This window comes from Arvicanthis niloticus, chromosome 7, assembly GCF_011762505.2.
Source record: "Arvicanthis niloticus isolate mArvNil1 chromosome 7, mArvNil1.pat.X, whole genome shotgun sequence".
NCBI lineage: Eukaryota > Metazoa > Chordata > Mammalia > Rodentia > Muridae > Arvicanthis > Arvicanthis niloticus.
Genome location: NC_047664.1, coordinates 81,830,922 through 81,852,090, shown reverse-complemented (window position 1 = coordinate 81,852,090; position 21,169 = coordinate 81,830,922). Strand labels below are relative to the sequence as shown.

General features: G+C 36.3%; 1 protein-coding gene across 10 annotated transcripts in view; it reads right to left on the bottom strand.

Annotated features, from left to right (window-relative positions):
* Positions 1-21,169, bottom strand: part of Adgrl3 (adhesion G protein-coupled receptor L3) — a 721,722-nt gene that overhangs the window by 100,235 nt on the left and 600,318 nt on the right. For all 10 annotated transcript variants that reach the window (XM_076938716.1, XM_076938717.1, XM_076938710.1 and 7 more), the window contains 4 exons: positions 6,781-6,964; positions 5,777-5,899; positions 1,233-1,441; positions 327-503 (listed from right to left, as the gene is read on the bottom strand). In XM_076938716.1, the coding sequence (XP_076794831.1) occupies positions 327-503; positions 1,233-1,441; positions 5,777-5,899; positions 6,781-6,964 (693 nt within the window). The remainder of the gene's footprint in view (positions 1-326; positions 504-1,232; positions 1,442-5,776; positions 5,900-6,780; positions 6,965-21,169) is intronic.

The following is a 21,169-nucleotide window of genomic DNA, read 5'->3' as shown; positions in this document are numbered from 1 at the left end:
AGTGTATAATCTATAGTTCATTAGTCTTCAGTGTATTCAATCTCAGCTTCCATTAGCCCAGTCCTTCTTATCCTGTTCATGAGGATCTGGTATAACATTTATTTGTCTAAATTGAAACCAGGGAAATTTATCGATCAAACTCTGATTTTATGTTTTATATTGGTAAAAGAAAGAAGGAGTTATCAAAGTCATCCAAAAGCATATGGCTGAAATTCCAGAGCTCCTGGCTAGAATTATTAGGAATGAACTGACTTGTACAATTAAGAATACTTAGAGTGAGAAGCTGATTGTATGTTAGAGTGATCTCACTTTATGGAATATCTTACCTTAACTTCCACATGTGCCATCAATACTGCAAAGTTGGTGAGGTGGTTACAGGAGCATGTAGTATGTGTCTTGTTCGTTGTCAGGAGTCGACAGCCTTGCGTTGACCAATAACCTGTCATGGTGCGCTTGGAATAGCTCCAAAATGAACAGTTAGGGTTGAAATTTTCTTCTGACTGCTATGGTGGAAAAAGATCAATAAAGGCAATCACTATTTTACAATCGAGTAAATGAGTAGGCACCTTCCCTACCGGCAGCTCAGCCCCATGCTCTGGTGTGATCCGTACAGAGGTGTGTTCAGTACTTCCATATTAAGTGGCCCTCATCAATTTGAAGTGAAATTGAATACCTGGTATTTATTCTGTCTGACTAGAAGTAAGACTACTGTTTTCCAAAGCTGTTCATACCGAAATGGTGTTATTAAGAGTTTTGGAATTGTATCAGCTTTTAAATTTCAAACTAAAGAAGGCAAGTGTTGAAAAAAGTTTAAAAGTATGATCTTTCCCTTACATTTACAACTTCCAGATTTGGATATGTACAAAACTATATCTTTAGACACAGACAAGACTTGTTATATAATAGTATATGAAATGCTGTCTGCTTCAGTATAGTGCACTGCAGGCTCTTTTAAAAACTGTGTGGTGCATATTTAGAGTACATAATATTATATTATGTATTATATCTAGGTGTAATACTATTTCTACTTTGAAAAATTAACACATCATTTCAACAAAGACAAGGTTTATTTATTTTTTCTGGCATATTTATGAACATTTCTGAAAATAACCATAAGTGTACTCATAAATGATATATTATGTCAAATAGTAGATAAATATTAAAAGAAAATGAATATATTTAATATTCATCTGTAACAAATATAAATACTGTATACAATGCCATTTTCTTACCTTGATATGTTTAACAGTAAATACAACAGGATCAGCCAAATACACTTTATTACTGAATTCCTTATTTATTGCTGCTGTAATAACAGGAGAATTGACGATAACTGAGTGATTTGTGGACATAGCTTCTGTGCCCAACTTCATACTGGCATTCTCCGTAGACAAATAAGGACCCAGGTTGTTATACAGGACAAAGGCCACTCTAATCTCCCCTAAAATAAATACAAATGTGAATTTAGAAATTGGAAGAAACAGATTAGTTTCTACACTCTGCTAGAGTTTGTAATTCCAGTTAGGTGGTACAGTCAAGACTATATAATACACATTCACAAACATAAAACCAAACATTTTTTTGCTTGGAACCAGAGAATGAAGCATCTCATAAGGAAAGGGAATTTGAATTCAGTTGAGATCACTGTATACGATTTCTTTAAACATTGAATCTGAATCTGAAGCCCTGTCTCACCATGTACTTGAAACTAAATTCAAGATGCTTCCTAGACCCAGAAACCAGAACCATAAAGGTTCTAGAACAAAACACAAGATCAACTATTTATACTTTGAAGAAAAATAATGTACATGACTTCAAAGACCCTAGCCATAAAAATGGAAAATTGAACTTTAACAAAGTTAAAATTTTAAACCTGTTAAAATATACCATTGAGAAAACAAATATGCAAATCACAGACTGTGGCATATAGGAGTCTTGAATATCTGAACATTCATGCTGGTCAGCAGTACAATAATAGAAGATACCTAAAATTGCCCCAAAATATTAATGGACACTTTAGAGAAGAATAAAACAATAACCACTTTTTATAAAATATATAGTTGGAATCATTAGCAATTAAAGAAACAACAAGGTAAAATTACATTTGCAAATTATTATTTTATACCCACTTGATCCTAATGTCTATATGCACTTGCAGAAATTCAAACCTTTTTACCCTACTGATGGGAACACATAATTTTGCAGTGACTTAGAAACACATTGACATTTTTTATAAATCTGCATACATATTGACCCTTCCTGGATACGTGAGAACATTTACCACAAAGAAAACAATTTGCATGAGGCTTTTTACAGAATTCTTATTGATCACAGACTCTATCTTGAAAGAAATCAAATAAAAGAATAAATGTATCACAATAATAGGATATATTAGATGTCAATACAGCACAATATTAATGAACGGCAAATCATGACTGAAATGCAACGTGACCTTTTGGATTACTTAATCTAGACAGAAAATAGTTCATATTGGGTGATTCTAGCTATACAAAGTCTAAGAACAGACTGATAATAAAGTTTTTTTTTTTTTTTGAGAAGACAAGAAAAGAGCAGTAAGTAACACCATGGAAATTTAGAGGTAATAGGAAGCAATTTTTTCCTGGTTGTTGTTCTTTCTGTTTTAAGTTTTATCTATAAAGGTAAATATAACTCTCAGATATCTTAAAGCAAACACTTACAGTATATATATTACATTGTGTTCTAATTATACTGCAGTATAACAAATATATATATATATATTGGATTTTTGAAACAGGGTTTCTCTGTATAGCCCTGGCTGTCCTGGAACTCACTCTGTAGACCAGGCTGGCCTCGAACTCAGAAATCCGCCTGCCTCTGCCTCCCAAGTGCTAGAATTAAAGGCATGCGACACCATTAAAGGAAGGACACTAATGGTTTTTATTCTTCTAAAAACTCAAAAATTATTTTCTTTCCAGGCCAACATTTCCACAAAGTCCTTCCACCTTTTGACCTTTTGTGATAATTCTCTAATTATGGTAATTTTTATGTTTATATTTTTTCCTTTTGTTGTGTTTTCATTTTGATCATTACTTTCATGATAAAAGTCAAACCCGATGTCTTATTTCTATTATGAAGTCAGAGTTGGCCAAGAAAGAGATGCTACCCTGACCACTGCAGTTATGAAGATCACAAAGGCAACCTCTCTGTCTTTTAATCTCAAGGTCAAAAAGAGAAAGAAAAAGCTGGGTCAAATGAGAAGCTTTGTGTGTGCATGTGCATATGCATGTGTTTGTAAGAGGTACAACCACATCATGAATGCCTTATGTAAATATATTTATATATTTATGAAATTCCCTACTTTTGGGAATTTATATACAGAACATGTACACAGGCTTGTTTTTCCAACTAGTCTTGCAAACAAGTTTCATGGACACTCCATGCAGACACATCCAATCATATGTGATGACTTCAGACTCAGATAGGGACCAGCGACTGTATGATGCAGAAGGCAGAGATGTCAGTGTTTGCAGCAGCAGGGTTACTGTACACAGAGACATTCTAGAAGTTCCTATGCTACATGGTAGGCTACTATTTCGTTGCATCCATTGTAATAATCTTACAAAGAGATTGTAATGAAGGCTACATTCATGAAGAGGGGATTCTTATGTTTACCTGTATCTTATTTATCTATAATAGCAGCTCACTAGATTCTTATTAATTACAGTAGAGAAAAATATATCCTTCTCAATGTAGGATAAAATTTATGATGCCTGAAAACCACACTTAGTATTATTGATGCATGTTCCTTTGAGGTCCTGTGGGCTTTGTTCCTGTTGGTGTAGAAGTTCTTGTTTTGATGGTGTCCTCCGTTCCCTCTGGCTCTTACGAGATGGAATGACAGCATGCCGCTGAGCAGTAAGTGGACCTGTTATGACTAAGGCAGCATGCACCAGGTCTGCAAGAATCTGCACCAGATGGGACTTAGAGCTGAAAGAAGAAGTGGACACATACCTCTATTCCTATACCAGAAGCTATCTCCTATGGATAACGACTTGCAAATGAAAATTTAGGTTTTCCCCAAAGGAATCTCACTGGGGAAAGAAACCTCTCTGAAATGCAGGCTTCATGCCCACCAGTAGATAGCCAATGGAAAATAAAGTCAATGGCACCATTGGGGTGTCCTTGTCTCAAAAGGACATGGCAAAGGCTTTTATTGTTATTGTTGTTAATTTAATCTTACTTTTGTTTTTACTTATTTATTTGTACATTCATTCTCTCTTTTACCTTACAGGAAATTTGCATACATAATATGGCTCCCAGATTAGTGTTCTTATAGGATTCCTGAGTGTGATAATGAGTGGGTCTTTGGTGCCTTTTCCTAGGCTTTTATCCTTCTGTTTGTTGGTTTTGTCCTATTTGAATGTGGTAGTTTTGGTTTTATCTTGCTTTATTCTATTACTGTCCCTTAGAAGCCTATTTACTTCATAATGACAGACAGAAAGGGGGTGGATCTTGGAAGAGTAGATGGAGGAGAAGCCATAATCAGAATATTTTATGTAAAGGAAAAAGCTAATTTTAATAAAAGGAAGATAAAATCAGATGATTGAGAAGCCGCCATGAAAAGAAAGCCCTGGTGTAGGACCATGTGTGGTTGAATAATAAACATAATTCAAACTCTTTAGTATGGATCACAGGTCACGCGGGAGAAAAGATATGAAGTGGGACAAACGAGACAGGATGCACAAGACAGGCAGGGGTGGGCGTCCTTCAGTCAGGTGGCTTTATTCCCACTGTTGTTGGAAGAGAACTGGTGAGATTCCTGTCTGGGAAGGACCCCTTTCCGGTGGGAAATGAAGCTTAAGTGAGGACAGGACTTGCAGACCCAGTGAGGAAGTGGATACAAGGAACTGTTTCTTCTGTACACAATCTTACCACTGCCTCGGACATTTCAGAAATAGTCCCGCTGGCAGCACAATAATGAATTCTACTTTTCCTCTTAAGTGATGTCTAATGCCTGACAATATTTTATTCTGATGGAAGCACGTTTAAGTGGCTGATAATTTTAAGAAGATCCCTTTTCAAAGCTATTTTCTCTATACGGTGCAACAGTTCCGATTACGTTAGTACAACTCAGGTCAACTCTGTGTCACCTAACAAGTCGTGAGGAATGGAATTTTATTATCTCTTTTAAGATTGTTGCTCTAGGAATATGCTTTCCTCATGGGGTTACCTGTACATTTACATTCTTTTTCAGTGACTTCAATTTAGCAGTCCACGGAACTGACCTGTAAACCCCAGTTCCATCTCTGCCCCCAAGCGCTCCTCACACTCAACTTCTCTATATGATTTTTCAAAAGAAAGAAAAAAAAAAAATATACACTTATAAAAACCTAAAGGAAAAAATAGAAGCTTGTAGCTTTAAAAAAAATTATAAGGAAAGTTTCCACCAAAATTTTCATCCGTTAGATCTGCAAAATCAGTGACAGTGACTTCCAGAGGCAGAGGCAGCATAGTTGAGGCCTGTCACGCAGAATTTTCCTCATGTTCAATATCTGAAGCTGAGAAGTCCTAGAGCACGCTCCAAATCTAAGCAAGAATTGTATACATGGTGCATCATTGTTGTATTGATGGTCCAGTAGGAAAGGGGGGGGGGAGAAGAAAGAGAGAGAAGAGAGGGCGTACATGGAGAGGAAGAGTAAAGACTTCCTGCACGATGGCTTTACAATTCCAAGCCACAAAACAACAAATAGAGAAAAGTTAAAAGCGCTGAGCACACAAACAAGCTCCAACTTACCATTCCGGCCATTTTGCTTTAATGTGTTTGCTGAAAGCTGAATAGTACTTCCATGGCCTGTGTTTTCTGGAAATTTTAGATCTTCTAGGTTTCCTTCCGTGCTCAGCCTTGCAACTTCTAACTCTGTTGATAACATAGAGGCGTCAGTGTTCTGTGAAAAATCTGCCGAAGCTATAAGAATTTCTGTAACCTCTGAACTGTTTCTACAGTCAGGATTTAAGATTTCCTGGTTTATTTGTTGTGTTAAAGGCATTTGATTTACTCAAAAGTATATAGTTACTATTTTCACTTTATTTTAAAAAATAAATAAGCAAAGATGTGCAGAAATGACATAAAGAATTCAAATGTATAATAATCAAGCCTAATACTTAAAATTCAAGTCCAAGTCCTTATACTTTTTAATCTTTGCTTTTTAAGTTAATTTTCAAAATATTTTCCGTATTTCATGAATTACGTAAAAAATCCTTTTATGCCAGAGATATACTGTCACATCGATATTGATCTACCTACAAATCTAATAAAATATAAAACAGCTTTATCAAATCTCCTGAAATAAAATTATCAGCTACATCTGAAAACACAATAAAAACAGATTTATACTTATTCGAAGGGATGATAGCACTTTCAAGCACTAGCTAGCATCATCAGTCAAATGACTTGTTTCTTCGAGAATATAATTTAAGAATACTAAAAAGACAAATAATACTTGTGTTAGGAGGTCAAAATTCTAAGTAGTATAAAACCTACATAAATACATGCCTACATAAAAATTCTGCAAATAAACCTCACTCAAGTAATCTCTAGGTAATACACTGAATATTGAATGCCCTGTGGAGATTAACATGTGTGAATTCTGATCTTGTTACTGAAAGCTATTCTACTTTGAAAAATAACATATATCTACCAAACCGAAACAAGGCTCATGACTGGGGTGTCAGATTTTTTTTTTCTTTCCCTGCTACACAAGTGACTCTAGACCTTCTGTCATAGCAAAGGTCACTTACGAATATTGTCTGTATTCTCCCTGACAATGTCTGTCTTCAAAAGGTTATCGGCTAACACAAAAGCACTCTCCTCCACGGTGTCTAGCAACATGGTGGCCGCACGCAGTTGATCACTCGTAGTCAGGTCTCTCCATGCATTCAAAGCTTGTGGCTGAAGGAGGTTGTTAACTGTCTCCACCATCGCCTGGGAGGGGACGAAAAGAAAGACACAGTCTCTAGTGAACACGCGTAGCTGTCAGGAATCCAGATGTACATGCTGCCCAGCAAGCAAAGAGCAGCAGTGTGCATACGATCACTATTGTCCCAGCCTCCCCTGTGACATGCAGTGGCAGAAGCATTCATTATTTTTCTGTAAATCCTTCACTGAGACTTTTGCAGGCCCGTTGTTGTCTTCTTTTGAAGAACAACAAATAGAACCATGCTTGCTTCTCAGAAGCAACAGCAGAGGCTTCAGTAAGCCTGTGATCGCATAATTAAATGACTTGGTTGAGTAAATAGTGACACATAATTTAAACCAACAAGTTTGCATTCTCTACGGAGAATAGTTTTATACTGTACATCTCCATAAACCCAGATGCTGACCACAGCAAAGACTGAATGGAAGATTCCATATAGGAAATGCCAGGGACTTGTTGCCTATGGGTTGTGGACTCATGAAGCCAACATTTTTTCCCCTTTGTCTTATTCTCACTTCCTCCCTTACTCTCAGCCAGCTACAAAAAATGTCAGAAAGTATCAAAGCATTTATACAGTCAGTTACTCTGAATACATTTGTGTGGTGTGAAACCTTAGCACTGTTTACCACTCGGAAAGAGAGTAAACAGTTGGACATCATTACCTATGGCCCTGAGGTGTTTCTGTTTTCTTTACAAAGTCAGCAGTAGGTACATCCACACATAGAGACAAAGTACCACATTTCTCATTGCTGCATGCAGAAGAATAATCTCTGTAGCTACCATTTATATATTCCCTGTGGTTTCCTTTATGTGGTAGGTTTCAAAAAGAAAACAGTTCTCCCATGAAGTCTTGGGTTTCATTCAAGCACAGAAGCCAGCAAAATAGAAAAATACAACACCTGCAGTTTGAAAGTGATCATCCCCGAACCCATTCATTATAAAGTATGCCTCCAATGCAGACAGAAAGGTGACTAAATAGCCAATGTAGACACAGTCTCTAAGCAGCATATAAGAGTTTTAAAATAGGATGCACATTATTGACATGCTGGCAAAGCGACTGGCTGAGATGGGAGTCAGATCCTTTAAACGGCAGCATTTTCTTCTGGCTGGTGTTTTCATAGGAACCAAGTAACAACTGTTAAAAATTCAGCTTCATAATGAAACACCTTGGCTGCCAATTAACACCAGCTTCAAAAACTAATTTGCCTCTTGATAAAGTTGTTTTTTTTTTCCCCCTTTGGTATTTTCCAAGCTATCCTAATTTCTGGGCAAATTGACATCATTAGACTTTTAAGTAAAATAGCCTTACAACTTGTGTCTTTCACATTAATAAACATATATATAAACACTTCACGAGCCACCAAAATGAGCTGTTATGAATTTAAAGAGTAAATAAATTGCCGTGTGTGCTTAGCTCTGTCATGCTTTCTAGGTTTGGGGTATGACCCAAGAGTCACACAAAACATTTCCAGACCACAACAGCATGAGCTGCTTTCCAGGAAGTACTCCATGGGAATGATGCCAACAGGATATGCCAGAAGACAGGCATCAGTAGATAAAACAAGAAATTAAAGTTTAGGTATTTCTGAAGCCAAACAGCAAATGTGGACCTATTGAGTGGAGGAAACATTCGTCCTAAGATTAGATGTTCCCTAGACAGCATCAGCAATGCTCAGAAAAGTCCCACAAAGAATCGAAGGTATCTCTTCTCTTGAAAATGGTGTAGCCATTTTTAGCTGTTGATGACTTCAACGGTCACAAAATAATCTGACATGCTGTATTTTAATCTTACCTTAAAAAATGGGTGCTGAGAATACTATAGTATTTCTATACCGTCTTTTGTTGGTTTTAGTTAATTTAAAAAATTGCTAAATGATAAAAATTAAAAAAAAACAAATAAAATGTCCATCTTTAACAATGCATTCTAGCAATCTTATAAATAACATGTTTCGAAATTCAACGATTAACCAAAGAGAGTGCATAGATGAGTCCAGAGATCAGTAATCCAAACCTCCCAACAATGCAAGCCCAGGCACAGATGGCTTCACTAGCAAATTCAACCAGACATTTAAAGAATTAATAGCAATTCTTCTCAAGCTGTTCCAAAAGGTTCAAGAGGAGGGAATGCTTCCAAATACATTTTATGAGTGAGCATTACTATTCTGATACAAAAGCCTGACACAAGCTGCATAGACCATAAAACTACCAGTCATATCCCTGATGAATGTAGATGCATAATTCTTCAACAAAAGGCCAGCAAACCAAACTCGATAGCACATTAAAAGAACCATCTATTATAACCAAATGTAATTTATTTCTGAGATGAAAAGATAGTTCAACACATAAAATAAATTGATGAGATGTACTCCCTTAGTAGAATAAAGGATAATGTCACCTTATTATTTCAATAAATGAAGAAAAAGCATTTAACACAATTCAGCACTTTTCATGATTAAAAGCTACCAGCTAAGCAAGAATAAAATGAAATGACCTAAAAATAATAAAGGTCATATAAGAAAATCCCTCCACTGAAACTATGCACAACACAATAAATTTGAAATTTTAGCTTTTAAGGTCAAGAGTAAAATAAAGATGCCTACTAAAGGTGCTTCTACTCAAAATAATTATTTGAGGCTATAACCAGAGCAATTAGACAAGAAAAGGGAAATAAAAAATATCTAAATTGGTGGAGAAAGGATTATATTATGCCTTATTACAAATTATAAGAATATATAGGAACTCAAGAGACTCCATTATGAAAAGTCAACACTAATATAAAATCTATAAGAAGCAGTAAACTCAGGTACCTGAATACAGAAGACCACTTTAACTAGAAACTGTGCCTTTGATTAGTGCCAATTACTGCTTAGTAATCTTTGTTTTGCAATTAAAGAACTGTAAGATGAAATATTTTCATAAGAACACATTTTGAATACATTTCAGCAATCTTCCCATAGTGTACATTTTTCATAATGAAGTCTCTTGAGTTCCTATATATTTTTATAATCTGTAATAAGGCATAATTTTACTCTTTCTCCACCAATTTAGATATTCTTGATAAGGTATATATATATATATATATATATATATATATATATATATATATATATATTTTTTTTTTTAAAAAAAAAAAACTTAAAGAGTTATTTAGTTTGTCTCAAAGACATGAACCTGTCAACAGGTAGGTATGAATGGGGAAGTAGCCCAATGAAGACAAAACCTTAGCCCTCACTACCGAATGTTTATAACAGTGTGATTGAAGAAGAGGTGACTCATTGCTTTAAGTTGTGTACCTACAGGCTCCTCCAGACCATGCTAATCCAATGGTCACACAGATGGTCCTTGTTAAACTCCATGCTTCACACAACAAACCAAAAAGTCATGATCTTCAACAGGCAGTGTTAGAGATGAAGCCGAGTTTATGGAGATGAGGGAGAAATACCAGGGCTTAGGAAAGGGGTAAGGGACATGTACGAAGATGTGTGTGTGTGTGTGTGTGTGTGTGTGTGTGTGTGTGTGTGTGTGTGTGTACATGTGTCCATGCTCATGCGCATGTATGAGCATGCTCAGGTGTGCTGTGTGCGTAAAATTGTCAAATAAATAAATAAATAAATAAATAAACCACCTACTAATGATTGCAAAGAAATATTAGCACAAAGCCTGATGGAGTCTCCTGTGGCTAATGTTTGAGTAGGAGACTTGGAACCATAGTGCTAACACTGGAAAGGCAAAGTAGTTCTTCTTGTAACTTACGTCCGAATCATACATAAATATAGCTTACTCTTGAATTTACATTAACATGATATCATACTCCGTCGTCCGGGAAAGGAGTCTCAGCTAAGTAAGTGCAATCAAGACTGATCATTCAGTTGCTATAACAACCACGTCACAATGAGACCTGGAAGGAGTAAGTTGTCTGCAATGTGGACTGATTTTGTTTGTTTAGTTGGTTAGTTGGATTTGTTGGTTTATTAGTTTGTTTGTTTAACCAAGACAGGGTTTCTCTGCATAGTCCTGGCTGAGACTCTTTTTGTAGAACAGGGTGGCCTCGAATTCAGAGATCTGCCTGTCTCTGCCTCCCAAGTCCTGGCATTAAAGGAATGTGCCACCTCTGCCAGGCTTGCAGTGTAGTCTTATTAATTAGACCTCTTATAAGATATAACTCCTAATGAATACGTGACTTGATTGATGGCTTGAGGGACAAGAGTGTGGTGGCCTACAAAACCTTGGAGGCATATAAAAATGGAGGCTCAGGCATGCTGACCTTTCTCCTACAGGTCAAACAGCACAGCAGCGTCCACTGTAGCAGTTTTCTAGTTAATACCTGTTAAGTTTTCTAAAAATGGATGAAATACTTGTTACTACTTAAATAAAAGTCAATTAAATAGCCTCAATACCATAGTGAAAAAGAATATAGATATTTTGTTTTTTCTAAAATATTTATGTACTTGTTATTTTAATCATAAATGATAATATCTAACCACAAGATGGCTTTTGTTGTTTTAAAACTGGGTTGATTTCCTGCTTCTCAGTTTCCCTAGAACTAAGCTTATATGTAGTTTGAATACTAATTGAATGATGAATATACATTGATTTTCATTAAACTTGGAGCAGATTCTTGAACTTCAGTTCAAGGTACAATAGTACTCAGTGATTTCTCTTTAATTTTTTTCTTTAATATTTTTTAGATGAAAATTTCTATTTCTAGTTTGAGGAAAATAAGGTAGTCCTGGGTTTATCTTATAGAACCTAATATTCTCACCATTTTATGGGACTTTAAATTCAGTGCTGGAAAGGGACAGTTACTTGATTGTATTATAAAAATTTAAAAAGTTGATTATAACTAATAATGACCTTGCCAGGAACCAAATATAAATTAATTTATCTTTTTACAAAGGCTTTACATCTCAATGAAAGATGGGCTCTAGAAAATTTCATTCAAGTCTGCCACAAAATTTTGCTGTGCCTGAGGATAAATAATATTTTCTATCAAATTGATAAAGCTACTCAAAAAAGTTAAGTGTTAATATATTTTGTTTTGGGAAAAGACAATGGTAGACACTGCTCTTCTCATTATATAGTTGTCCCATTAGACTGTAAATATTGGCCCATTTCTACAAAAATTGAATATAAGAGAAATAGTTCACAGGTTATTTAGAGATAAATGAGTATCATAGATAGATTTTTTAGGGAATATTTTGAAATATACAAAGTTATCTGAACTCTTTTTATTTAATTTAGACATTAGACATATTCATTTGACTATTTATGTGTTTTGTGGTTTTTGAGATAAAGTTTCTCAGTGTAGCCTTGAGTGTCCTGGAACTTACTCTGTAGACAAATCTGGCCTTTAACTTTGAGATCCATCTGGCTCTGCCTCCCCAGTGCTGGGATTAAAGGCGAGCCCACCCACTGGCTCATTTGACTGATTTTAGGCATGCTGTGTAGTTGTGGTACATTGTTAAGGATACTTTATAATCCTACTTTCTATATTTTTGAATTGAAGCTTTATGTATTTGATAAAACTACTGTGAAAGACTTTGAGGAAAACCAGCTATAAATTTTTGCAGTGACAACTGCTATAATAATTCCAAGAGGATCTGCTTGAGAACCAGCCTAATATTTCTTAGCAATTACCCAAAGGAGTCAATGGTGAGAACCAGGAGTGGCCGGTCTTAGCCAGGTGAGCAGAAATTCCCAGGCTAGAAGGTAAGCAGAACCAGATGGGGAACCGATTGGCCCTTATACTTCCACTTGAAAGGCCACAAAAGCCAACAACTGACAGGAAGTACTTGTGAGAAGACAAATACATTAGAACTCTTGGAATTTCTAATACAAGCTTTTAAATCATGGAGTTCGATCTGTTTTTAAATTCAGGTTTCATTTACTAAAAGTTATTCTATTTTAGTTTCACAAGTGAATCTGTTCTGTTTTCTTTATATCATGTATCATTCCCTAAAAGTGTCTCATATATTCATTTACATCTTGGTTTTTATTTTATTCCTCCCACTGGAGAGAAAGAAATCTTTACAAGGATTGCTTTAGGAATCACTTAGAAGGGCCAAAAATAATGTTCAGTGACCATTTTCTGAGTGCGTGGCATACAGTGGAAATTCATAATTTAGCCAATTTTCCAATTTATATGTGTGGGGGCAAAAATCTCTGAAGGCACTGAATTTCAAACAGCACAATAGTATACAAAGGGCAACATGCCTTAAATAGATATATTTCATGACTTCTTATTCCAGATATTCAACAGCACAATCGCATCTCACTGTGTTTGGGCTGCTATAATAGAGCACCTTAAACCAGGTTGTTAATGAATTAAAAATGTATTATTTAGAGTTCCTGTAGTTGTGAAGTAGATATTCAAGGCACTTGCAGACTCAAGAGTTGAGGGAAGTCCCCATATATCCTTACGTGGTGGATGAGAGAAACAAACTCAGTAATCTTTCATAAGGCACTGATGCCATTCATGAAGGTTCCTTAGTGTCAACCTAATCCTATTCCAGATGCTCCACATCTTGACACCAATAAAATGGGCACAGATCAAGATATGAATTAAGAGAAAGATGGAAACATTCACATTACAGCAGACTCCACTTAAAGCTTGCTTATCCATGTTTACCAAAGTTATCTGTATTTTTATCTTCCTTTCTCACTAGACTACGTGCTCTTAGAAAGATGTACTTTCTCAGAATATATTATAGCCATTAGACTAGCATAACTTACTTTTATTATGAATAACTAATGGCAATAAGAAACAATAAGAAAACTAAAACCATCCTTTTTTATTTTTATAGCTTGTTGATATGTCTTCTGGGGGAATAAAGGGGCAAATATCTCCACGGTTTGAAGGAAAACACAGTGTGTAGGAGGAAATTAAGAGAGAGTTGGAATTCAGGATGGAAAAAAGTACACTACACATTCCCATGGTGAATGTAAACCAACATATGGCTAACGACACAATTCTTTTCTTTGATTATTCTTTAGTTTTCACTTTTGTAATGTTGTGGAGAGAATATCTTGTGTATTGTATGAATACATATTTTGTCATTTAAAAAACATGGCCAAAGGAAAGGGTAGAATAGAAGGTGGAACATCCAGAAGACAGAAAGAATTCTGAGATAGAGCCAGGTACAGAGATTCTCTCAGAAAGATGTTAGGAGAGAGATGGCGTGGTACCTGAGCACAGGTAACCAGCCACATGGCAGAATGTAGGTTAAAATGAATGGGTTATTTTAGTTATGGTTTAGTCAGAGAAGAGCCTAGCTATATGGCCAGGTATTTGTAAATACATTCTGAGTCTGAGACTTATTTCTGGGAGCATAGGGTTAAGAGGAAGAACCAGACATAACTTCTACAATGGGTGGCATATTGTATATTATTATAGGAGAAAGAACATGTTTATTTAGACAAAAAAAGGAGGAGATTGTTGAGGTTTGGTCTATTGTTATGTATTGTCAGGCTAAATTCTGCACCTGAAGGCCTAGTTGCCTACCATTGAGTTCTCACACTTACCAGCTTATGTTGTGCAAATGTTCCTTAATTCAAAACTATTGGTTAATTAAAAATAGTATTGCCAACTACAGGTTTTGAGTTACTTGCTTGGCGGTTGCAGTGAGACAAAAGAAGAAGGATAAGAGAGGGGAGGAAGCCACCAAGAGAAGAGATGGACCATGAGGACATGGCCAGAAAATACTGCAAGTATTTGGTTAGGATGCAACCAAAGGGTAGAGCCAGCAGTTCGAAATGGAGATTAGGGGTTACTCCCAAGTAATTGTCAAAGCCAAATAACACACCCATAGTCTGAGTCGCATTCATTTGTAAACTAGACAGGCATGAGTTTAAACTGGTTCGACTGCATAATATAAAATTTATCAGTTGAAAATAAAATAAAGCAAAAGTTTTAAAACATTACTGGAAAAGGTGACCTTATACACCAATCTGGATTAAGATATTGATTCAAATCAAAAATTTAAAGGTCACATTCAGATTTTATGCAAATCGGTAAGGCGGTAAGAAATGTGACTTGCCATGAATGAAGGCTGTTAAGTGGGGGTTAGGAACGGAAAAGAAAGCAGGAACTTTTGCCTTTGTGCTTTGGTTGCTCTAAGGTATAAGTTCAGCACACCATAGAGTTAAACATCGACAACCAATGGCAAAGTAAGTCACAAATTCTTGTTGGAAGAGTTAAGATGAAAAGAAAAGACCAGAATGCATTGCATTGGGGTGAAGAAATAAAATTGTATATATTTGTTTTAAAGACACAATGAGGGAAAGGATGACCTGATAGATTAGTGGTGTTCAGCCATTTTGAAATTCAAGAGCAAGTATTCCAACTGATATACAAATTTAAACTATGAAACTGCAGGCCTCCTTTGAAAAACTGATTAGCAATCAAAGTAATATTTCACTCCTATAGCAGGATCCTTTAAGAGAACTGGCCGATCTTCCACAGGATCTGGATTCAATACCTGGAAACCAAATGAGAGCTCCTAACTATCTATAAATCTTATTCCAGGGAATCCAATACCTTTGTCTCGCCTCTGAAGGCACAGGCACAGATTCTGGACAGGCCCATGTGCAGGAAATAAATACCCATTCAAAATAAAATAATTATATTAACATGAATAATATTTAACTCCTTATTTCAAAACCTGGTTTTTGAGATCCTCCTGAATGTAGCAACTGTATCAATATTTATCATAATCATGCTCAACAATAATGCTTTATTCTTCATACTATAATATATTATGCTTAAAAATTTCTCCTGTCAGAAGCTTGGAACATACTGGAGAAGAAAAAAAAAGCCTCAGGAATTCTGTGTGCTCTCTCATCCAGTCTACTTGTTGTTTGACATGTGTTCCGAATTACAGCAGAGTGGTCAGTGTCAGATCCTGCAATCATTGTCATCTGCTCAGTGTTAGCTCACTCAGTGACATCAGACACATTAATGACATAATGGCCACTTCCATTTGTTTTAATATACTTTTTAATGTTTGAACAAGGACTAAATTATTGAGGGACATTTCTGAAATGATATCCACATCATCCTTGATAATGTATTTCACTATATATGTTCATTCACATACTGATATAAATATGCTCTATATTTATTTATAAGATTAAAAATTAAAGGCAATTTTTCTTTAGATTTTTGTTTGTTTTTTTGCTTCTTGATATGAAGTTCATCAGCTGAGAATAAAATAAAGCAAAAGTTTAAAATCATAACTGAGTAGGACACATTGTGATTCAATCTGGATTTAGATATTGATTCAAACCAAAATTTTAAAGGTCAGATGCTCAAAAAGTCTTCAAAACAGTTTATAACTTGCAGGTTTTTTATTAGAAGTCAAGTTGAGTGACTGATATTTACACATCTGATCAATAAACCAAAGGTTCATTTTATAACCACTGTCATTTAATATTATTAAGCGTATAAAAATGACTAATCCCTGAACTCCCTTTTATATTACATTGAAGTATTGGCATTTTCAAGTCTTAATTAAAATTAGATTGTATAACACAACTGACCTTAATATAGTAATAAGAACCTTTAACTGAACATGAAACTAGAATTCTGTAGAGGAGACAGTTTATGAGAACCCTTGTTGGAAAAAATAAAAGAATTGTTTTCAAGGTACCATTTGATTGCATTGCTTTAAAAGTGTAGTTTAATTTAGGTTGAAATGATTGAGTGCTGTCAAGGCAATCTGTGTTATATCACAGAAATTAAATACAGCTATGGACTTGACTCTCACCTTGTTACAGACTCAAATTCATTCGACAAATATTAATTGAGCACCTTCAATGTGCCAGTTGATTAGAAGGTAGCAAAAAATGGACAGCTGTTCTCCCTTCCCTCCTTCATATAATTTAGGGAGGCCAAACAATTAAACAAGTAATTAAAATCCAACATGGCCAGCACTGTGACAATAGGAAGAGGTATAGAGAGTATGAGAAAAGCTCCAAGAAGTCGGGTATTTCCAAACTGAGGTTCAACACTGGCCAACGAGGCAAGGCAGGCAACATTCTGCTTTCCACATGATGTAACTGATTCTTTAGGGAAATAAAAACAATTCTCCATAACCAAGCAAAAAGCCGAAAGATGGCAATAACAATGAACAAAGGCTAGGTTTCAGGAGCCCTGCAAGCTTTATCAAGACATTTGCAGTTTGTCTCACAGACAATAAGATGTCACTAAAAACTTTGTCAAGTCAGATGCAACATCATGGTTCATGTGCATTAACTTTTAATTCCCTCAAGAAGTCACTAACATATAAATTATTACCATCGTCACATTACAGTGAGAAAATTAAGACCTAAAGAGGTTAAGTAACTCAATATAAAGCTAATTAGCTACAATCATGGGGTAGAATTGGGGTTCCAAGCCATGCATTCTCTCTCTGGGGATGAAGAAGGCAGAGATTTCAAACGCATCTACATGATTTGTAGATTAATTAAAGCCAGTTGGTAAGGGGAAGGAAAAAGCTTGTGGTAGGCACCAACCAGCCATTTAATCAAAATGAGGAAAAAGAAAAAGAGAAAAAAAAAAAAGGTTCTTGTTTAATGTTTGAAGAGTAGTATGTGTAAGTATGTTTGTCTATTAAGACATTGTAGGGAACTTGATGAATATTTTGACTTGCTTACAAAGTACTTGAATGACACCACACAGAGAGATCTAAATGAGTCTGGCATCACGAATTGAAGTAGATTGATTGAAGCCACTGGAATATGTAACTGCATCTAGAATAACTGAGTACGTGGAGAAGTGATGCTGCAGAACCATTAGCAATAGACAGAAATTTGGGGAAGTGTAGTCAATAATCTCTCATCACAAAGACTGGGTAAGAAGCCCAGGAGAAGGAGGTTGCAGGCACTTATACAGCACTTTTGCTGACAGACATTGACTCCTTTCTTGATTCTCCAACTAGCACAAATGCAGGAGCAAAGCTTGGCAGCTTCCCAGCACTTAGCATCTCTCTCTTCAGAGTCAGACCCCTGCTTGACTCTGAATAAGAATGTTAATCACTCCCAGAGTGTCTGCCTACCTATAATAAGTCATCTTCCTTCAAGGCTGGAGACACAAAGAGAAGGTGATTGTCCTAAACCTGTAGTTGCCGTGGATACCAGCAAGAAGAAAACCTCATAGTTTACCCTTCTTCCCTTGCAGATGAGAACAATTATGTGTAAGTGTAAAGCTGTACTCCAGACCAGAAGGGCTCATCTTGTAGAAAACAAACTGGTTCGTTCCTGTGATGACAGTGGTTTAAAACTAGAATGTATTGCATGGCCTTGCAGGAACTAAGCCATGACAAGGCCAAGTTGGGCCACATCTTTACAAGAACCAATTAATTTGCTTACTTCTTACACTTTCCCCCAGTTCGTCCACTATTCAAACCTAATGCTCATGCCAGCACCTGGGAGATGAACTCAAGGTCACTGGGTCCCCTTTCTATGTTGATTTTAGCAATATGAGGTTTGACTCTACTTATCTGCTTTTCATCCCCAGGTGTCTCTGATCTATATAATGGGATATACCACTGGATTTAAGTTGTTGAGACTGCCAGAGCATCCCTAAGGGTTCCACAAATTTTAACATTAGGGGCCGAGATGTATCTCATTGTGAGTGTATGTTCAAAGTTCAAAGATCATCTTTGGCTGACGGTGAGTTCTAGGCAGGTCTGATCTACATAAAACCCTGTTTTAAACCAAAATAAAAATTCCACCATCAACAGAGTAAACTAGAATATAAGTCTTCAAGTGGAAACATGCCCTTCAAACATTCAATAGGCTATTTGGAGTGAGATGCAAACAACAGACACAGGAATGAAACTCACTAACTGTGATAGTGGAGACTGACCTTAAAAATAAAGATGGAAAATTCCATTATGGGTTAGATTTTTTTCATGCTGCCTAGTGTGCAACAAAGGAAGATGCTGAAACATTAAAAGAAACAGTTATTCTTGAGTTCAAAAGAATGGTCTGTTCAAGGAGTAACATTTCTGATCATAGGCATCAAGATCACACAGATCTAAAATAATGAGGTCACCATGGGAACAACTCAAGAACAGGCAATTAAGCATTAGGTTAGGAAGCGCCCCAACCTCAGTAGTTTGGGGAGAAATGGAGGAACGATTGAAGAAGCACAGAAATAATTGTTAATTAGTAGAAGAAAAACCAAGTGTCTTTATGGAAGTTCATTAGGAGGAAAAATCAAGAGTGGTAAAATCAAGATTTTTCCAATTAATCAGATAAGATTAAAATACATACCATGTGTGTATACACATACATAAACACATGTGCACACACACATAGTCTAACAATTAAAAACAAGAGAGATTGTGAATATGAGAGAGAGTGGGGCAGTGGTGTGTGGGAGGAAAAAGAAGGGAAGAACGATGTAATTACTCTATGAGCTAAAAGAACAACAACAAAAAAAAAAATCCCAAAATTTTATTATAAAAACCACACAGATACAGACTGATCTTTGAGCATTGGTTTAGCACCATTATATGCTTAATGGTCTTGAGAAATTATTGTTGAATTAACAAAGACCTTGACAAGGGCCCATTCAGTGAAATGCTAAGGGCAAAGGCCAGGAGAAGTAGATTTAAGAGAGAATGAGAAAAAGGTACCAGCGGTAGTGTGAGCCCACAGAGGCAGGATTTCTGCTGCAATGGCCATTCCAGTAGGCAATTGGAAATATAGGCCTGGAGCATTGATTAAGCAGCAAGTATTTAGAGGTCTAAGGGAAGCTCAGTGGAACTTAAATGCCTAAAGATAGAGAAGGGAAAGCAGCACTGCTTCTTCCCAAAAGGCGCAATGTAAGAAGAGGAAAGTGATCTTAATAAAGCAATGTGATAATTGCTTTCATGATGGTAGTGGGGAGGGGCGGCTGAGTGCTATATAAACTCATGTAAGAGGGTATTTGTGATAAAATAGGACAAAGAATGTAACTTACAGTAACTGACATACTGAGTGGGTGTTGACAGATAACACCAAGTTATTCAGATAAGAAAAGGACAAAAGAAAGAAAAAAAAACAGAATTAATTCACGAAAAAGTTATTGTGACAATAAAGGCTCAGAGTCCTGAACATCAGTAGTTGGGTGCTTTGGAAATACATGATACAAAGGTACAGAGGGAGCCAGTTAAAAATATGGGCAGTTGGCAAGAGAAGTCAGACACAAGGACAGGATAATGCAAAGGGAATACTCTTTTGTAAATGACAATGGGGATTAGTGGACAGACAGTCTTTCAGTAGGCTTAAGATCAGATATGCATTTTAAAACATGACTCAGTTAGTAGTGGGACTTCATGTCTACCTCCTCCTCTCCATGTTGGGATTTTATCTAGCTTGGCCTTACATGTATTTTGTGCATACTATGGGTCGTAAGTTCATATGTGCAACTACCCTCCATGTCTGGTAGCCTCTGTTTGTAGTTAATTCTTACCATCCTCCTGCTTCCTTTTCATAAATGATATGTGAGCCTTTGGAAGAGGGAGTGTGTGGAGCTGTTGGAATTTGAAAGCTTCAGAAAAGAAGAGTCGGTTTTCCTGAAGGCCATAGTTCCTGGTAGGTTAACTGGGCTCAAGTGGAAAGCCATACATACAAGAGTACATAAGCAGCACACACTGAACTAGATGGACAGAGAGAATACAAAGTTCAGTGTGTAGGACAGGGTGTGGGGGGGGAGGCTTGGCGGAAATGAGGGAGAAAAGAATATGATTGAGTACATTGTAGAAAATTCTCAAACAACTAACTAAAGACTAAGAAAAATGAACAGTAGAGCAAACGGAGTAATGAAAGAATTCTGCTATTTGGAAAGCAGTTGGATGACATGTATGGATATAAGTGGAAAATAAATTTACAGCCAAATTCAACATAGTAAAATTACAGTATCACGATCTTGGCTAACACTTTTAAATGGTGTTCAAAGCCGAATACTTTCCACAGCCTGCCTATTTTTGTATGATCCTTCAACCTGTTGGCTAAGACTATGTTGGTCTCTGTATTTCCTTAACTCTCCAACAAACCTCCCTGGGCTACCTTTTCTCTCAGTACCTTGGAATGTCTTCTCAACTCGGACACAGGGCTTCTTTCAGCATGTCAGGACCAAGCTTCATTATCACCCGCCTAGAATGTCTTCCTCATTCTACAACAATCCTTTCAATGCCATGACTGTTTCTTATTCTTCCGGGTAGTAT